At 44.1% G+C, this 17,639-nt stretch overlaps 2 protein-coding genes across 3 annotated transcripts in view; both read right to left on the bottom strand.

Annotated features, from left to right (window-relative positions):
* WDR33 (WD repeat domain 33) overlaps positions 1-17,639 on the bottom strand; it is a 123,200-nt gene that overhangs the window by 4,512 nt on the left and 101,049 nt on the right. For both annotated transcript variants that reach the window (XM_053305491.1, XM_053305492.1), the window contains exons 17-18: positions 13,929-14,031; positions 6,512-6,980 (exon numbers count right to left, since the gene is read on the bottom strand). In XM_053305491.1, the coding sequence (XP_053161466.1) occupies positions 6,512-6,980; positions 13,929-14,031 (572 nt within the window). The remainder of the gene's footprint in view (positions 1-6,511; positions 6,981-13,928; positions 14,032-17,639) is intronic.
* On the bottom strand, positions 6,999-13,918 carry LOC128349360 (uncharacterized). Its single transcript, XM_053305494.1, has 2 exons — positions 8,007-13,918; positions 6,999-7,376 (listed from the first exon to the last, which is right to left on the bottom strand). The coding sequence occupies exon 1, from the start codon at positions 10,558-10,560 to the stop codon at positions 9,649-9,651; it is 912 nt and encodes a 303-aa protein (XP_053161469.1). The 5' UTR covers positions 10,561-13,918; the 3' UTR covers positions 6,999-7,376; positions 8,007-9,648.

Below are 17,639 nucleotides of genomic sequence, written 5' to 3'. Positions count from 1 at the left end.
GGAGAAGTAAAACCCATGTCTTCATCCACTTCCTGCATGTTGCACTGTGAGGCAAGCCTTGAGAATGCAGCTAGTTTACTGGCTCTCATAAGAGTAGAGATCCTGCTCTGATTATCTAAGCCTGTATAACATGTGGGCCACTATTTACTTTCTATCTCAGAAAGAAATAAGAAACTATGGCTTTCAATCATTTAAAAACTGAAGCTTGGATCCAAACTTAATGATCCACTCACAGAGGCTCCAAGAAGGAAAATTATGATTGCAGAAGATTCCTTACATGACTGCCTCTCCTTCACAGAAGGAGTCTCTACAAGTGGAGAGATAAGTTTGGATCAAAGTCCTTGCTAATAAACGCCTGGATTCCACTGCTTAACCAATCAAAATGTATGTAATTGCATCTTAGTGAAAGTTACTCTTAAAAAGCGGGATAATTTCTCACTAGGTATGAAAAGATTGAATAAAAGCCACTACCACATAGTTAGAAGGGAAGGCCATCCTTTATTTAATGCCGCCTTTACTCATATTTGGGTATACAACATATTCCTATGTGTTATAACACAGTAAAGCCAAAATTACTTCAAAAATTTAAACTCAGGCTACATCAGTATTGTGAAAAATCTTTAACAGATATTGACAAAGATTTCAGCTGAGCATTGTTGTTACTCTTACTGACTGGTGGTAACTATTATTAGAAGGAAAGCCATTGTAATAGCATCCTACACACCAAACTTCTGCTAGCTTTAAATATATACTGGAAGGTTAAATACTTTTGGATCATGAAGGAGGGGTACAGTGGTCCAAACTGTGGTTAAGGAAATTTAACTATGGTTTGGCATATGTCCCAATCAATAAAGCATGGCTTGCAAATGAATAGCAAATCAAAATGTGAAACCATGAGTTGAAGCGCATTTGCAAATCATGGTTTGTGCTAACTATGGTCTCATGCAATATCTGGAGATGTGCACGAGCTGGTTTGGCGCCTTGTCTGGGAAGCACTGAACTGGCTCGGGCACTGGTGTTCGAGCCAGTTCCATGGGGAGCACTTACTTTAACAGCAGGTAAGCAGCTCCTTACCTGCTCGTCCCCATCCCACCATTCTTCCGGTGGCTGCTGCTGCTCTCCAAATGGCTGTGCGGGGCTGCAGTGCTGCTCCCTGAGGCCTCTGTGCATCGTTAGCACGCACATGGCCAGCGCTGTGCGGAGGCTGCAGGGAACAGTGCCAAAGCCCCGCATGACTGTTTGGAGAGTGGGCGCTGCTGCCAGAAGATTGGCAGGGTGGGGATGAGCAGGTGAGGAGCTGCTTACCTGCTTTTTAAGGGAACTCCTCCCTGCCCCGAGCCATTCGTGCACATTCCTAATCTGAACCAACAAGCCATAGTTAGATCATTTTTCACCTCCAGGTGCCACTGCACCACAGAGACGGGTGTGTACTTGTAAAATAAAGCTGAGTGTTGAAATGATGAAAAATGAAAGCAGACAAGCACATTCAAATCATGGTTTGTCTGTTGTTTGTTTGGAAGCTCAATTCTTAGCTTATTTTTTAAACTATGAGTTGTAGAAGCCACAGTCTGGGGTGATGCCTGAATAGAGCCAGAGAATCTGCACAGTGGCAGACCCTGCAAATATCTCAGATCCTGGAATTGGCTTGTTACAAGTCTTATCAAATAAGATGGGACTGAGGTGGGTGGGATTTTAATCCGGGATCAAATTTAAGATTATAACTGAGGGTTAACATGTGACCAGTCAAGAAAAAACTTGATAAGCTGGCCCATCAAAATAGATAAATAATCAAGCATTTGAAGTAGTGATTTATTACAACAGAGGATGCTAATTCTCCCCTGAAATCCTCTTGTCTTCTAGAAGATACTGGAGTTCCCTCTCTCCCAGAAACTTTCCAGAGCATCATACAAGGTCTTATTGGAGGCTCCATCTCCCCACAGTAAATGTGACTGACTCAGAACTAGTCCTGATTCCTAGGCAACTACTGCCACTGTGATGACATAATATATACATTTGCTTCATGCGTCCTCTTTAACTCTGCATCCCTTTTCCTGTTCAGGGACGCTGCAGCACATGGCTAGTAAGAGAGGTTAAGCTATGTGGCTTAATTGTCAGTTGAGGGCAGAACTGGTTCTCTGGGGAGAAAGTTGCAGAGCAAGAGGTGCCTGCTCTTAAATGAGAGGTGTATGCATGTATGGTCCTGTTTCTTGCAGGGCTGTGGAACAAAAGCCCTCATTATTTCTGTTATTACTGTCAAGATGTAATAACTATTATCAGTGGTCAGATAATAGGCAGTCAATTGACACTATCTGACTAGTAAGTTGACTGGCATTCCAAACCCAGCCCCAATCAATTTGCAGCCTCATCAGAACCAGCAATGAAACTCAGTACATCTAGTTTTTGTCAGTCTCCGACCTATGGTAACTGGAAGAAAAGGGGAAACTCTTATTTAAACTTGAGAAATAATTAAAAAGCAGAGCAATTAGTCAAAAGAAAAACTACAGGAACCAAGTGCAGACAGGTTTCAGTCCTCCCATTTTCTTTTTTCCACGTAGAACGTGTTTTGTGTAAAACCCAGTGTGCTGTCTTTGGTACAACATAATGAATCACCCAGCTCAACATCTATCCATAATGTAACATTTTTCAGTCTCTGAAACTCCAAATATTTATTTCTGTTCATATAGTAATATTACTATAAAACCCTAAACCGTCTGGGATGAGGATCAGAGGAGGGACATAGCTCTGTCTCCAGAAGACCCAGGTTTAATCTCTTGTGTTTCCAGGTAGTGCTAGGAAAGATCTTTCCCTGCTGAAACCCTGGAGAGTAGCTGCCAATCAGTGTAGACAATACTGAACTAGACAGACCAATGGTCTGACTCAGTATAAGGAAGCTTCCTATACACTAAGAATCATTTCATCTGTTATGAACCTGCCTGAACACTGAGACTGATATTGGAGGCCACTGATGCCCCATAGTTGGAAGCAGCAGGCGGACACAAGGGATAGGGTCTTTTCTGTTGTACTGCCAAGACGATGGAACACACCTTCCTCCTGGTTCGGGCTATACTGCCTTTCAGACCGGTGGGGAATACTTTTATTTCAATAAGTCTTTGGCTCTTTTTATTGATCTGCAATGCTCATGTCTGGTTTTACCTTGCTGTTTTAACCCCTGCTAATTGGGCAAAGAGGTACCTTTTTAACATGGTGACTCTCTTTATTTAGCAGGAGGAGAGTAACTGACCCTATCCACCCCCAGCACAGTACTCCTCCAGTGATTGTTGCTAGTGTCTATCTCATGTTTCTTTTTAGACTGTGAGCCCTTCAGGGACAGGGATCCATCATATTTATTTAAACTGCTTTGGAAAATTTTGTTGAAAAGCAGTATATAAATATTTGTTGTTGTATCTAGCTTGTATTTGTTGAAGTTTTACATTTTGTTGTTTTACACTGTATTACCTGCTCTGATTATATTTCAGATAGAAGAACAAGGTAAACGTCAGTAGAAATAACAACACTCGTGTACAAATTTGATGCAGAACATCTTCATCTCACACCTGCTCAGTTTTGTGGTTGGTTTTTGTTTGTTTAAATTAACAATGGTAGAAAGTTCAGAAGGCACAGGCTCATGTGTTCAATTAGTGTTCGAGGTACATTCCTACAAGCAGGCCTGACCAAGCCTTCAGTCACAGCTCTCACATTTCTCTGGCTACCAGATGGCCCTCCTACTGGGATGATGCTGGGTTGGTCTTAGAATTGTGAGACACACTAAGCATATTCGCATGACCTCTCCTGGGGTGGGGAGGGGGGAAGGTAGCTAGGGACAAACCTACCTTCCTCCCAGATGCCAGTATTTTATACTGTGTGGAGCGCGACTCATACTTCCAGACAATCTGCACTGCTTCAAGCAGAGCGGATCTCTGGAAGCCAGGTCCTGTCCTCCAGGTATCCCACAATGCACCGCATGACAAGTATGGTGCATTTTGGGAATCTCCCATGAGTCAGGGGCTGTAGGCGCTCAACTCTGTGCACACTCTGGCTGAAAGCAGCCTGAACACACACATGATCTTGGCCCCAGGGTGGAGGGTGCACTTGTGCCCTCTAACCCCAAGTAGAAGGGCAGGTTAAAAAAAAAAACAGGCTTGGGTCTGAGGCAGCACCAGGATCAGGCTCGATCCAAGCAGTGCACACGAGCAGCCAAGCCCATGCTGGGCTGCTCGTGTGCACTGCCTCACTGTCTCCCATTAAAGACAGAATGCAATCCTATTACAAACTTCTTAGAACTTTTTATTTAGGATTTTAACATTGTGTACCATTACAAATGTAAATCTCATTACTTTTACAAGAACAACAGAATGTTTCAAAACTTGGTTTTACAGTATTTGTGTTAAACAGTGTTCACTTCCTGGAAAACACAAACAATACGAACAGAAAATAGTTGAGAGAAGAATGACAGGATTGGTATAGCAGCAGCTGAAGCAAAGGTTGTGCACAGACATAGCTGCTTTCTACAAGAACCAACAGGAGCCAAATAGATACACTGAACAGGCTCCCTATGAACAGACACTATGAAATTCTTACTTAACTGTCCAGTCTTTCAATGTAAACCAACCCTCACAAGATCTGCTGTTTATTACAGACTGCATTAGTCAGTGGAAAGTATGACACTAAATCCAAGCAGTCATTTAATGTAGTTTTTATTTGTAAGATCTCACAAACTGCTTGAAATGTTAACAGTTTAGAAGCAGGGCTGCTCAACTTCAGCCTTTCTGCAGATGTTGGCCTACAATTCACATAATCCCTGGCTACCGTGGCTGGGAATTATGGGAGTTTTAGTTCAAACACAGCTGGGGGGCCTAAATTGAGTAGGCTTGATTTAGAGGGATGGTCTTATTTATGTGCACAACACAAACAGGAATAAAACAGAAGGGACAAGGGCAGTAAGTTGTGGTATCACACCCCCACCCACACACACTCACTCACACTGTTTGTATTGTTTAAATGGATATGGTAAAGTGACCAATAAAATTTGACTAACTTACATGTTGTCTAAATTTTAAATCAAATTGGCTGTATAAATGCAAACAATTCTTATAGTCTTCAACAGATGGGATTTTTATCCTTTTCAGTGATTCAAATAAATTCATTAAATAAAACATATTTCTTCTTAGATGTTTTATTCATCTAAAAATTCACCCATTTATACTATATTACTTTGGACATTCTTATCTGTCCCAATACAAAAGGGTATTGTAGTGGTTAGAGTGCTGGACTAGGACTGGGGAGACCTGAGTTCAAATCCCCATCCAGCCATGAAACTCACTGGGTGTCTCTGGGCCAGTCACTTAACTCTCAGTCTAACCTAGTTCACAAGGTTGTTGTGAGGATAAAAATAACTATGTACACCTCTCTGGGCTCCTTGGAGGAAGAGCGGGATATAAATGTAAAAATAAATAAATAAATAAATTAAATAAAAAGAAAGAAAGAAAGAAAGAAAGAAAGAAATTACATGTCTGTAAGCTTCCTCAACTCCTCTCTTGAACATTTCTAAAACTAGATCATCATACTTGCTCTTCCTGAGGTGCCACACTGTAGTTTCCAACAAAATCATTTTTATTTGCTTGGCATCCCAGATATCAAACTGACTCTGAAGCAGACAAGTTCATGTTACTCCCCTTTCTTTTCAAAGTTGATTATGCCTTACATTTCATTATTAAATTTCTCCCACATTCCAAAGAGAATGAAAATTATTTCAGAGAGTTATGTTCATGCAGCTGAAAGAGAACTACACAGTTCTGAAGTAAAAGGAACAAGAGGGTAGTCAGCAAAGACAAGAAGTTTCTTGAACAGCAGCTCCCATACCACACTGACAATTACTGGTGATAAGGCATGGTACTAGTGGCGGTGTGATGTTCAAAGAAGAAGGGGGAAAAATGAAAATTCATTATTTTAATAATTTTATTTTAAGAATTTAAAATAATATTTTAATAATTTTTATAACTTGTTTTAATAATTTTATTATATTGTTTTTATTGTCATGTATTTTAATTTGTGACTTTTAAATATTTTAAATTTGTACACTGCCTAGAGATATACATATCAGATGGTACAAAAATATGATTGATAAACAAATAAACTAATTAAATAAATTTCCACAGGGCATGGCTAAACCCCTTGATCCTGGTACTTTTTCTTTTTTATCCTGTCCAAAGGAATTGATTTCTAATTTTAGACTCCTAATCAATTTTGTGAATTTCCTATTGATTCAAAGGTCCACTTGTTTTGTTATTTAATATTTCCAGGCAAAAATATCTGTTTGTTGAGTGTCTTTTTCATTATTTTATTTTATTTTATTGATGAATTATTTGATGGACCCCTAAATACAGAAAATTCCATTTTTGTGAAGACATATAGGTTAACTTACTGAAATTAACCTCATTTGCTATCACATGCAACAGAAAATAAAGGTTTCCATTCATTTCCAATTAATAAAAATGGCTAAAATTGTTCTTACCTTTCATCTCGTCTTCCCCGGTACCGTGAATCCTCAGGGTCATGAGAAAACCGTTCGTCTGAAGGCCTCCGTCCATCCCAAGGTCCAGGAGGTCCACGGTTTGGCCCCCGGCCATCTCCCTCATTGAATTCCCTGTGATCAGCGGGGAAAGGAGGGCCTGGACCACCTCGCCTCCATTTCTCTTCTTGAGGCGGGCCTCCCCGTCCTTCAAATTCACGTAACCGGTGGCCAAATCGTTTGTCCTGATGGAAATCATCACGGAATTCATCTGGTCGGTCAAAGTCATCGTGGAAATCTGGATGAGGTCCCCGTCTATCCGGCATGCCTCTGCTCTCTCTACTGTCACCCCATTCTTGGCCACCTCGGAAGGGGCCCCTCTCTGGGCCATGATCTGGGCCACCACTGTTCTGGTCATGCCTTCGTTCTGAGATAGGGCCCATGTGATGGTTTGGTGGACCACGAGAATCACCTTTTGATAAAGGAAATTTGCATATGTTTAGCAACAACTAAGCATATAAAATAATTCCTCTGAGAAGATTTTTGCCTTTTGTGAAAAATATTGCTATTGAAAGTAAGTCATTTGAGGATCTTTTTATTATCAGAGAGAATTCAGAGGCCACACACAGGGCTGGTCTCAGGAGGGCCTTGGCAAATCCCTTCCATGGACCCCATCGTATCCTGGCAATTCCAGGCTATGAGCACAAAGAGGCCATCTCAGGTATCAGTTGTGGATCCTTGACAGCTGCCTAATAATGCTGACCCCTGATGGCAGCATTGAACACACATTTTGGGATGTATTTATAAGAGCCAGAATAATACACGGATTCCTATTTTTGACATTTGTATAGTGCAGAATTCCCACCACCTGGGAGGCTGCCCAGATTGTGGTTGAGGAAGCCAATGTAAGGCAGGTGCACATGCAAAGTGCACACTGCCACAGATGGATGTGGGGCCATGGATGTAATCTGCCCATGGGGCTTCTGGGGAGGGGAGCGAACACAGGCTCACTTTCCCCTATCTATACCAGTGTTATGAAGAACAAAAGTAGCATAAATATGATGTGAACAAAGAAGATATGCCTCGTGATCCAACACCACAGAAAACCAATATAGTCTGACATTTCTAACAAACTAGGAACTTTGATTTCTGGAAGACAGGAAAAGAAAAAACAGGTTACTTACCTGTAACAAATGATCTGGTAGTGGTTCTGGTATATAGGCTATATAAGATGAAATCAAATGCTTGTCATAAGCTTTGCCATTTTGTTTGAGTCTGCGGCAAAACCTAAAGTATGCTGCAAAACCTTTGGTAGTTGTTTTCCCCCTGTTAGCAAAAATCATATTTAGCAAGGAAACCGCAAGTGCTGAGGGAGCAAGATAAGACTGGCCCAGACCGGCCAACTGCTTGCACACGTATTTTATGACCTATTCTCAAGAAACAGGAACTTTGGCTAACCACGAGTTATGACACATAACCTCTGCAGAATTCCCACCACCTGGGAGTCCTTACATCTCGGGTGGGTGAAGACCATTTTCTCATCCCAGCCGTCATGGTGAGCTGATATGGCAGCCATATGTACTTTTATGGAGACATTTGCTAAGTCATCCTGTTTCAGAGAGGTCAGATAGAGCAGAACCGATTTCAGGCTAGCCCCTCTGGGGGGCAAACCCTCTGGAGGCAGCATGTGCGCAAAACCTGCGCCATTTTGCCTGGTAACTGCACCTAGTGGACAGCTTCTGGGTGTTAAGGAGGATCTTCCTTAGAAGCCTATCCTCCACGCGGTGAGATTCAGTAAAGCTAAGCTGGAGTGCATCATGCGGCCGTAGTCCTGTGTGAGTAGGTTCGGCCAGTCAGGAAGTCTTCTGAAGTGACCCTGGGACAGTCTGAGTAGCTCCGTGAACCATGGTTGCCTTGGCCACCATGGTGCCACTACAATTGCTTGTGTCCTGTAGTGAAGGAGTTTGGCCACCACCCTGGGAAGCAGAGGTGTTGGTGGATAGGCATAGAACATCTCCTGGCACTACTGATATTGAAAGGCATCGCCCTTGGACCCCGGCCCTATTCCCATCCTGGAGCAGTACTGCTTGCACTTCATGTTTCCGCAGGTTGCAAAGAGATCCACCTTTGGAACTCTCCACGGCAGAAACAGCTGCTGCACCATTTTTGGATGTAGCTCCCATTCGTGTTGCTCTATCACTAGTTCCCTGCTCAGTGAATCCGCTAAGCAGTTTAATGTGCCTTTGATGTGTATGGCGATGGGATATATCTTGCACAGGATGCACCAATTCCACAACTGAAGACTGAGATTGCACAAAGACCTGGACACTGTCTCGCTTTGTTTACATAAGCGATGGCCGTTGTATTGTCCATTTGTAGTTGGACGGTTTGGCCGGCAACCTGTTCCTGAAAAGCAACCAAGGCCTTGAATGCTGCCAAGAGCTTCAGGAAATTGATGTGTAGCAGTCTCTCCTTTGGGGCCCACAGACCCTGTAGTGCATCAAGTGGGCTCCCCAGCCTTGCATTGAGGCATCGAAAGTCACCGTGGCCGACGGTTGAGGAGGCAGGAAGGGTACCCCGTTGAGCAAGTTTGTCTCTCTTGTCTACCAATTCAGGGAGGACAAGACCTTCTCTGGAAACGTCACTAGCCTGGACTGTGGCTCGGTTCTGGGGTGGAAGGCCCTGAGGAACCACATCTGCAATTTGCGCATTCTTAGCTTTGCACAGAGGACCGTTGTGGTGCAGGACACCATGAGCCCCAGTAACACCTGGACCTTCTGTGCTCTCTGGACAGGCGTCTTTTGAAACCTGTGGATGAGCAACCGGATGCGATGGAAGCGGTCTTCTGGCAGATAAGCCTTCTGTTCCTCCATATCCAACTGCACGCCGATATATCGAAGACACCTTGTTGGTTCCAAGAACGACTTTTCCCAATTGATCTGAATGCCCAAGTTTTCCAACAGGGCTGTTACCACAACTATGTGTTCTAGCAGTTGTGCTCATGTCTTGGCTGTCAGAAGCCAATCATCCAAAAAAGGATACACTGACAGACCCTGTGTCCTGAGGTGGGCTACAATCACCACCATGCGCTTTGTGAATACCCTCGGGGCGGTGACGAGGCCAAAGGGCAACACATTGTACTAATAGATCTCCGTCCCCATTGTGAAGCGGAGATACTTGCAATGGTTTTCCTGAATGCTGACATGGAAATATGCATCCTTCAGATCAAGCGATGCAATCCAATTCTCGTGGAGGAACAGAAGGATGGCTTGCAGCGTTGTCATTCTGAACTTCCGAACCTCGATGTACTGGTTCAAACCATGTAGATCCATTATCGGTCTTATCCCCCCATCACGCTTGGGGATAAGAAAATATCGGGAATAAAATCCCGTCTGGCTCAGGGCCCCCTGCACTGGTGATATGGCCTCTTTCAGCAAGAGCTTCTGCACCTCTTCCCACAGTACCGGCGACTCGGGAGTGTATCTCATGGCCAGAAATGGCAGGTGCTCCTTGAACTCCATCACATAGCCCATTGCAACTATGCTCAGGACCCATTGGTCCGATGTTATATGGTGCCACACTTGGGCATGGCTTGCCAGTTTGATGGTTATTCTGGCTGAATTCAAGGAGATGTTGTTCCTTGTGTTGGTTTTCTTTGTTGAATTCAAGGAGATGTTGTTCCTTGTGTTGGTTTTCTTTGGTGTCTTGAGGTTGCAGTTATGCTGAAGAGGCAACCTGTCGGTTGCAGTCGGGTCCCAGCCCAGATCAAAGCAGCTGTTTGGATTGCGGTGCACCCTTAGTACGGTTGGACTGAACCATCTTGTTCCTAGGGTAGTAAGGTTTTCTATTATTGTTATTGTAGCGCTGGTAGGGGCACTTGAAGTCTCTTTATTCAGGTTGGCGATAGAAAGTTTGCCTTCTCTGATACTGGTTGTATGGCTGGTATCTGGCGTTAGAATACTGCAGATTCGTAAAGGAGCGTGCTGTGATCTTTGATTTCTTCCACTGCTCCATGTTCTAGTCCGTCTTGTCTGAGAAAAGACCCTCACCATCAAATGGTAAAATTGTGATGTGATCTTTCATGTCTTCTTGTAGCCTGGTTGCCCTCAACCAGGCATGCCTCCTAAGAACAACGGATGTAGTTAATGACCTTGACTCTGACTCAGCCAAATGCTTGGCATTTGCCAATTGCTGGCGGGTCACCGCAGTTGTCTTTGAGAATACTAACTCAATTTTTTTCACAAATTTACTTGGTTCCAATGTTGCTCGTTGATTAAACAAAGCCTCCCAGAGAGAATGCATATACTTTGCCTGGCATGCAATGTAATTTGCTATTTTAAGAGACAAGCAGGCCGTCGAGTAAGTGCGTCTGCCTAACACATCTAGCTTACGACCCTCCTTGCCCGCTGGTGTCGTATGTCTTTTGCCGCTCTTCGATGAGGTTGCACAATCTACAACCAAAGAGTTTGGAGCTGGGTGCTGTACAAGGTATTCATTTTCTTCTTCCTGAATATGATATAACGCCTCCAGTCGCTTGGAAGTGGGCGCCGAGGTCTGTAACACGTCCCATGCCGAATTCGCTGCCCTGGTAATATGAGAAAGCATGTGTATAAATACGGGCTGTAACCCTGTCGCTGTTCTCATCATATTGTATACTGGGTTCTAAGTTTGCAGACTTCTGCTTGAGGTGTAAACCCAATACCTGTCCCATCTCTGCCACCTGATGATAACCCTTCATCTCTTCATTTGGAGAAGTGGATGGGACAGCAGCAACAGCTGAATCTGGGTCTGGGAGACTAGGCTCTTCTGGTTCTCCTGGGTCAGAAGAATCAGAGGTGTAGAGATCATCATCATCATCAACATCCAAGAGAACAGGTGAATTTCCCACTGCTGTGGTGGCTACCTGAATCGGTTCCTGAGGAAGGGCTGTTTGCGTGGCTGTCTGGCGAAGAGTTGGCCGCGGTGGTTCAGATGGTTTGGGCACGAAGGTAGTCTGGAGTGAAACCGTTCGCTGCTGTGTCAAAGGCGCAGAGGTCTGAACAGCCGATTCAGTGTGTAGAACTGGAGCAAAAGACGTCTGCACCGCTGACTCCTTCATTTATCGTAACATTTCCTGATTCCTGTCTCTTAACGACTGGGAGAAAAGAGAATACTCCTCCCCGGTCACCATGTAGGAGTCGCCCCAGCCTCCATGAGGCAAGAGACCACTGACTGGTATGCCCCTCATCTAGAGAGATGGTGTCTTAGGTATAGCATTTGGTAGAATGTCAGAGACCTGAAATCCAGCAAAGGTTCCTGTAGAAGGTGTGCTCTCCTCCGAGTGCAGTAAGCGGGACAGTCGGATGGTAGAGAGAGTTCTTATGCTCGCAGGAGTCACCGAGCATTCTCCAATGTCTTCAATGTCCTCCCTAACTGGAATCTCCTCCGGATTGTCTTCTAACTCGACGTCGGCATTGAGTTCCGTGTCCAGTATGACTGCAACTGTTGGATTCGATGCCTTATCCAAAGGTCTTGCAGTGGTCAACGCCGAGTTCATGGCAGCCTTAGAGGTTCAAGAAGATGTCAAGGCCGCCTTGGGTGACTTAGCTGATGATGTTGACGTCAATGTAGAACCCATGGGCGTTGCCTCTGACTCCCCCGGCGTCGAATGCTCTCGATGTTGAGCAGTATCCAACTGAGAGCTCGGCGTCGACGGCTATTGACGCGGCGTGGGTGCCAGAGACAACGAGGCCGCCCGGTGCAGAGGTGTCTGCAGAGACTGGAGGCCTGAAGGCGAAGGGGTTTGAGCCCCGTCCTGAGAATGGTGTCCCCTATGCTTATACTTATGTTTCTTTGGCGGGGGTTCCGTCGCCAAAGACTGGCCTTTTCTTTTCGGGCTGGACCGCGGGCCCATTGGTCTTTTAAATGGAGCCGAGCTGGTCGATGCCGAGGTAGCTGATGCCGAAGCAGCTGATGCGGCCGGTTTTCTCTCCCCCGCCGGGACCACAGAATGCAAACCAGGTGCCGCCTTCGGCGCTAAAGACGCCGCAGAGGTCTTTTTTGGTAAAAGAGCCTCCTCTAACAAGAAAACTTTCAGGCGTGCCTCACGGTTTTTCAAAGTCTGTTTGTTGAAAGTAACACAGACGGAACACTGTATGGTATCATGTGCCACTCCCAAACAGAAAAAGCATTGGGCGTGGCCATCGGTCGAGCGGATTTTCCCACGGCATTTACAACACCTTTTAAAAGTAGTTTTCTTCTTACCTGATTTTCCCTTCCCAGTCATCTTACTGCCAACGCAACTGAGAGTAGAATGGCCGTCCGTTCCAAGGTCCAAGGGAGAGACAGAGATTGCACCAAACCGAAGGAGTAGAGGAAGAGTAGTCAAAGTCCAATTCCAATTGTCATCAGGAGATAGTCAGAAATAGCACCAAAACCAAAGGGGTAGCCAAAGAATCATCGAAGTCCGTTCGCAAGTAGTCAGAGGTTTTTTTAGTAGAGAAACAAACTGAAATCCGATATTCCAAGGAGCCAACTATTCTGAGGTCTGATTGCTACGGCAGTCAGAAAGAAACTGAATGAAGGGACAGCCAACCGCCACTAGAGGGTACTGCAATCACATGCAATCGGCAGTTACAGGTGTCGCGAGGAGCTAACAAATTCTGCCTGAAACTGATCTGCGCAGGCGCAGAACCCACTACTTATGAATGTTGGAACCACTACCCAAATTAATACTACTAATAATGCATAGCCCTATTTACTCACCCTTCCTCTTCATTATTCCAGATTGTACAAGTGAAGCTAGGACAAATCTTATACTGTAGTTTGGCACCTGCTTAGCACAAGCAGCAACAGAATAGCACAAACTATTAGGAGGCTCTAGGCACCAGCTTCTACAGCAAAGAAGTCCACAAACCAGAAAGTAAAAACAGGATACACCTCATTTAAAAATGATCTGATCATGGGGGTTTGGAGCCCACGGCCTGGTGCTGGTTATATACAACAGTTGCTGCTTCCCCCATAGTGATCTTCCAATGAATCTGAATAAGCAGCAATCAGTATGGCCAATAGAACAACAGCTCAACTTTATTTTTTTGTTTTGCTTTTAATGGTCTATTTTAATTATTTACATGTATTTGATTTTTCTTAGTAGCTTTGGATGACCTTAATGAGCCAATAAAAAATTTAATACATTCACACTGTCTTATACAGCCTGTTCATTAACCCTGTGGAATAATATACCACTGAAGCTTATGGCAAGGCTTGTTTGACAATTACATTAGCTTAATGAGTTCAGTAGTAGCTCTGTGTGTCATTCAGATCCAGAGCTGTTGTTTAACTGTGGTTTATAAGCCACAGTGAAACATCAACTCTGTGTGTGGACGACACATAGATCCAAAACTGCTGTTTAAACTAATCAAGATGTTAGTGGTTTCATTACCTTTATTAGGACCAGGACCTTGGTTGTGAGGGCCGTGACGGCCAGGTCCTCCATGCTGCCCCAGTCCTGGTATCAATGGTGGGGGACCTGGATTCTGTCCTTCCTGCAAATTTAATGTAAAATATGAATTAAACAAATAGGGAATCTGACTTCCATGAAGGTCTCTTCTGCATAGTAGAAAAAGCAGAACAGGCTTAACTACACCAACCTGAAAGAACAGGCCAACCAACTAACTTCCCATGACAGAATTCCCTCTCAGTTTTAGCTATAACTTCAGATATAAACTACTAAGAGAACAGAACAAGAAATGATCAAAATATTGTGCAGGCAGAACACCATAAGGAAGGAATAGGCAAGTAGAAGCAAACTGAAAATCAAGGAAATCTTGAGACCTCACCATAGTTATTTTAGCAGGATATCATGTGAACATAACCCTGCCTCCCCATTGCCACCACACTTTCTGATCTGCTCCTGGGTAGATCTGCAAGTTCTACCATTTACTACAAGAGAAGGGACCTGAAGTCTGGCCAACCTCCTTTTCTACTAGTAAGATGGAAGGCAAGATAAACATATTCCAAAGCAGTATCGCATCCCAGCATAGGGCCTAAAGTAAATGGCTCCTACGAATACAAAATTTATGTACCACCTTTCAACAAAAGTTCCCAAGGCAGTTTACATAAATATAAATAAAGATGGATTCCTGTCCCCAAAGGGCTTGCAATCTAAAATAAGAAATACACCAGCAACAGCCACTGGAGGGATGCTGTGCTGGGGTTGGATAGGGCCAATTGCTCTCCCCCTGCTAAATAAAGAGAATCACAACGATTAAAAGATGCCTCTTTGCTCTGTTAGCAGGATCCTGAGTAACACTTTATAGAGAATCTGCTGAAATGGTATCAGTTGAATCTAGTGTGTCAACTATAGAGTGCTGGATAAATGTTCAAAAGGAGGCTCACAAGGCTACACTATAAATATCCTCTATGGATACACAAGAGGCAGATGTACCTTGAAAGGAATAGGCAGTAATAACCTGTGGGTTCCAAGAGCCCTTGGACAAATATGCCAGGCCTATGCAGTCCTTGATACAATGGCTAATGGGTGCCTTAGTGACTCCTGTGACCCTGGCTTGTATGAAACAGATAAAGCAAGTATATTTGAAACCGTTAGCCCTGGCCAAGTAAGCCCTCTGTGCCCTCCTGCCAACTAATGTGCCAGAGGCACTCTTTTGACTGATTAGGCTTTGGGTAGAAATTGAACAGGACTAACTCCAGACTCCTATAAAACTGTATTGACCTTTGAAATGAAACAAAGGTCCATGAATAACAGCATCCTATCCAAATGGAAGATGCATAGCTCTTTCTTTTACCAAAGATCTGCCAACTCCTCATTGTTTATAGCCTAGATCAGAGGGTTTCAAACTTTAAAAAAAACCAAGTGTACTTCTTCTGTCTGAAACCTTCAGCTCAGGTACCTCACAGAGATTCTGTGTGTGCGTGTGTGTGCGCGTGCAGGGTTATGTTCACATGATATCCTGCTAAAATAACTATGGTGAGGTCTCAAGACACACACACACACACCTGAATGTTATAGTTGTGAGACAGGCTAGCCTGGATATAAGCCAGTGACTAAATTCCTCATTAGTAAAGGTAAAGTTGTGCCGTCGAGTCGGTATCCACTCCTGGCGACCACAGAGCCATGTAGTTTTCTTTGTTAGAATACAGGAGGGGTTTACCGCTGCCATCTCCCGTGCAGTATGAGATGATTCCTTTCAGCATTTTCCTATATCGCTGCTGCCTGATATAGGTGTCTGGGAAACATACCAGTAGGATGTTTCGGACCGGCAACGCTTGCTAGGCAAGTTACTTCCCCACTGCGCTATTAAGGGGCTTCCTCATTAGTACTCCCACAGAAATTAACAGGACAAATAAACTTGTCATTAATTTCACTAATCTCCCACGAATTTCAATAGCACTACCCATGTGTAATTTAATCCAGATGTAAACCAGTGATTGTAATAGCCAAGCCTTCTGATCAGGAGGCAATGGAGCCGCATCCTAAACACCAGTCAGTAAGCTGAGGAGATGGGAGGGCTCTGAGTACCCCTTGCAAGCCTTAAAAGTATCCCCAGGGTTTGTGTACCCTTGGGCTGAGAATCACTGGTCTAGAAGATAATGGTTTCTAAAATGCTATATTTAGGGTGAAGTCATTAATAGATTTAATGGGGAGTCCAAACATTGTGGACTCAAGTTCCTCAAGGACTAGGAATAGATAACAGGAAGGACACGAGCATATTCTGAGAACCAGCATGGCTTCCGCAAAGGTAAATCTTGCCTCACCAACCTTTTGGAGTTCTTTGCTAGTGTCAACAAGTGTGTGGCAGGAGCCCCTGGTGGCGCAGTGGTAAAAACTGCCGCCCTGTAACCAGAAGGTTACAAGTTTGATCCTGACCAGGGGCTCAAGATTGACTCAGCCTTCCATCCTTCCGAGGTCGGTAAAATGAGGACCCAGAAATGTTGGGGGCAATATGCTAAATCATTGTAAACTGCTTAGAGAGCTCCGGCTATAGAGCGGTATATAAATGTAAGTGCTATTGCTATTGCTATTGCTATGGATCAAGGTGATCCAGTTGACATTGTATACCTGGACTTCCAAAAAGCTTTTGACAAAGTTCCACATCAAAGACTCCTGAGGAAACTTAGCAGTCATGGGATAAGGGGACAAGTATATGTGTGGATTGCTAACTGGTTGAAAGACAGGAAACAGAGGGTAGGTATAAATGGAGAGTTTTCACAATGGAGGGAAGTAAGAAGTGGGGTCCCCCCGGGATTTGTACTGGGACTGGTGCTTTTTAATTTATTCATAAATGATCTAGAAGCAGGAGTAAGCAGCAAGGTGGCCAAATTTGCAGATGAGACCAAACTCTTTCGGGTAGTAAAATCCAAAACGGATTGTGAGGAGCTCCAAAAGGATCTCTCCAAACTGGTGGAGTGGGTGACAAAGTGGCAAATGCGGTTCAATGTTGGCAAGTGTAAAGTGATGCACACTGGGATGAAAACCCCCAACTTCAAGTATACGCTGATGGGATCTGAGCTGTCGGTGACTGACCAGGAGAGGGATCTTGGGATCGTAGTGGGCAGCTTGTTGAAAGTGTCGACTCAATGTGAGGCAGCTGTGAAAAAGGAGAATTCCAAGCTAGGGATCATTAGGAAGGGGATTGAAAATAAAACTGCTAATATTATAATGCCCTTATACAAAACTATGGTGCAACCACACTTGGAGTACTGCGTACAATTCTGGTCATCACATCTAAAAAAGGACATTGTTGAACTGAAAAAGGCACGGAAGAGGGCAACCAAGATGATCAGGGGCCTAGAACACCTTCCTTATGAGGCAAGACTTCAACACCTGGGGCTTTTTAGTTTAGAAAAAAGATGACTGAGGGGAGACATGATAGAAGTCTATAAAAACATGCATGGTGTGGAGAAAGTGGATAGAAATTCTTCTCCCTCACCCATAACACTAGAACCAGGGGTCATCCCATGAAATTGATTTCTGGGAAGTCTAGGACCAACAAACGGAAGTACTTTTTCACACAAAGCATAATCAACTTGTGGAATTCTCTGCCACAAGATGTGGTGACAGCCAACAACCTGGATGGCTTTAAGAAAGGTTTGGATAACTTCATGGAGGAGAGGTCTATCAACGCCTACT

Source organism: Hemicordylus capensis, chromosome 3 (assembly GCF_027244095.1).
Source record: "Hemicordylus capensis ecotype Gifberg chromosome 3, rHemCap1.1.pri, whole genome shotgun sequence".
Taxonomy (NCBI): Eukaryota; Metazoa; Chordata; class Lepidosauria; order Squamata; family Cordylidae; genus Hemicordylus; species Hemicordylus capensis.
Note: the sequence above shows the minus strand (reverse complement) of the source record. Positions and strands in the feature narration are given on the sequence as shown.

What these genes read in the sequence shown, in the direction of transcription:
- LOC128349360 (XM_053305494.1), bottom strand. Translation starts at nt 10,560, where the DNA reads ATGGTGAGGGTCTTTTCTCAGACAAGACGGACTAGAACATGGAGCAGT.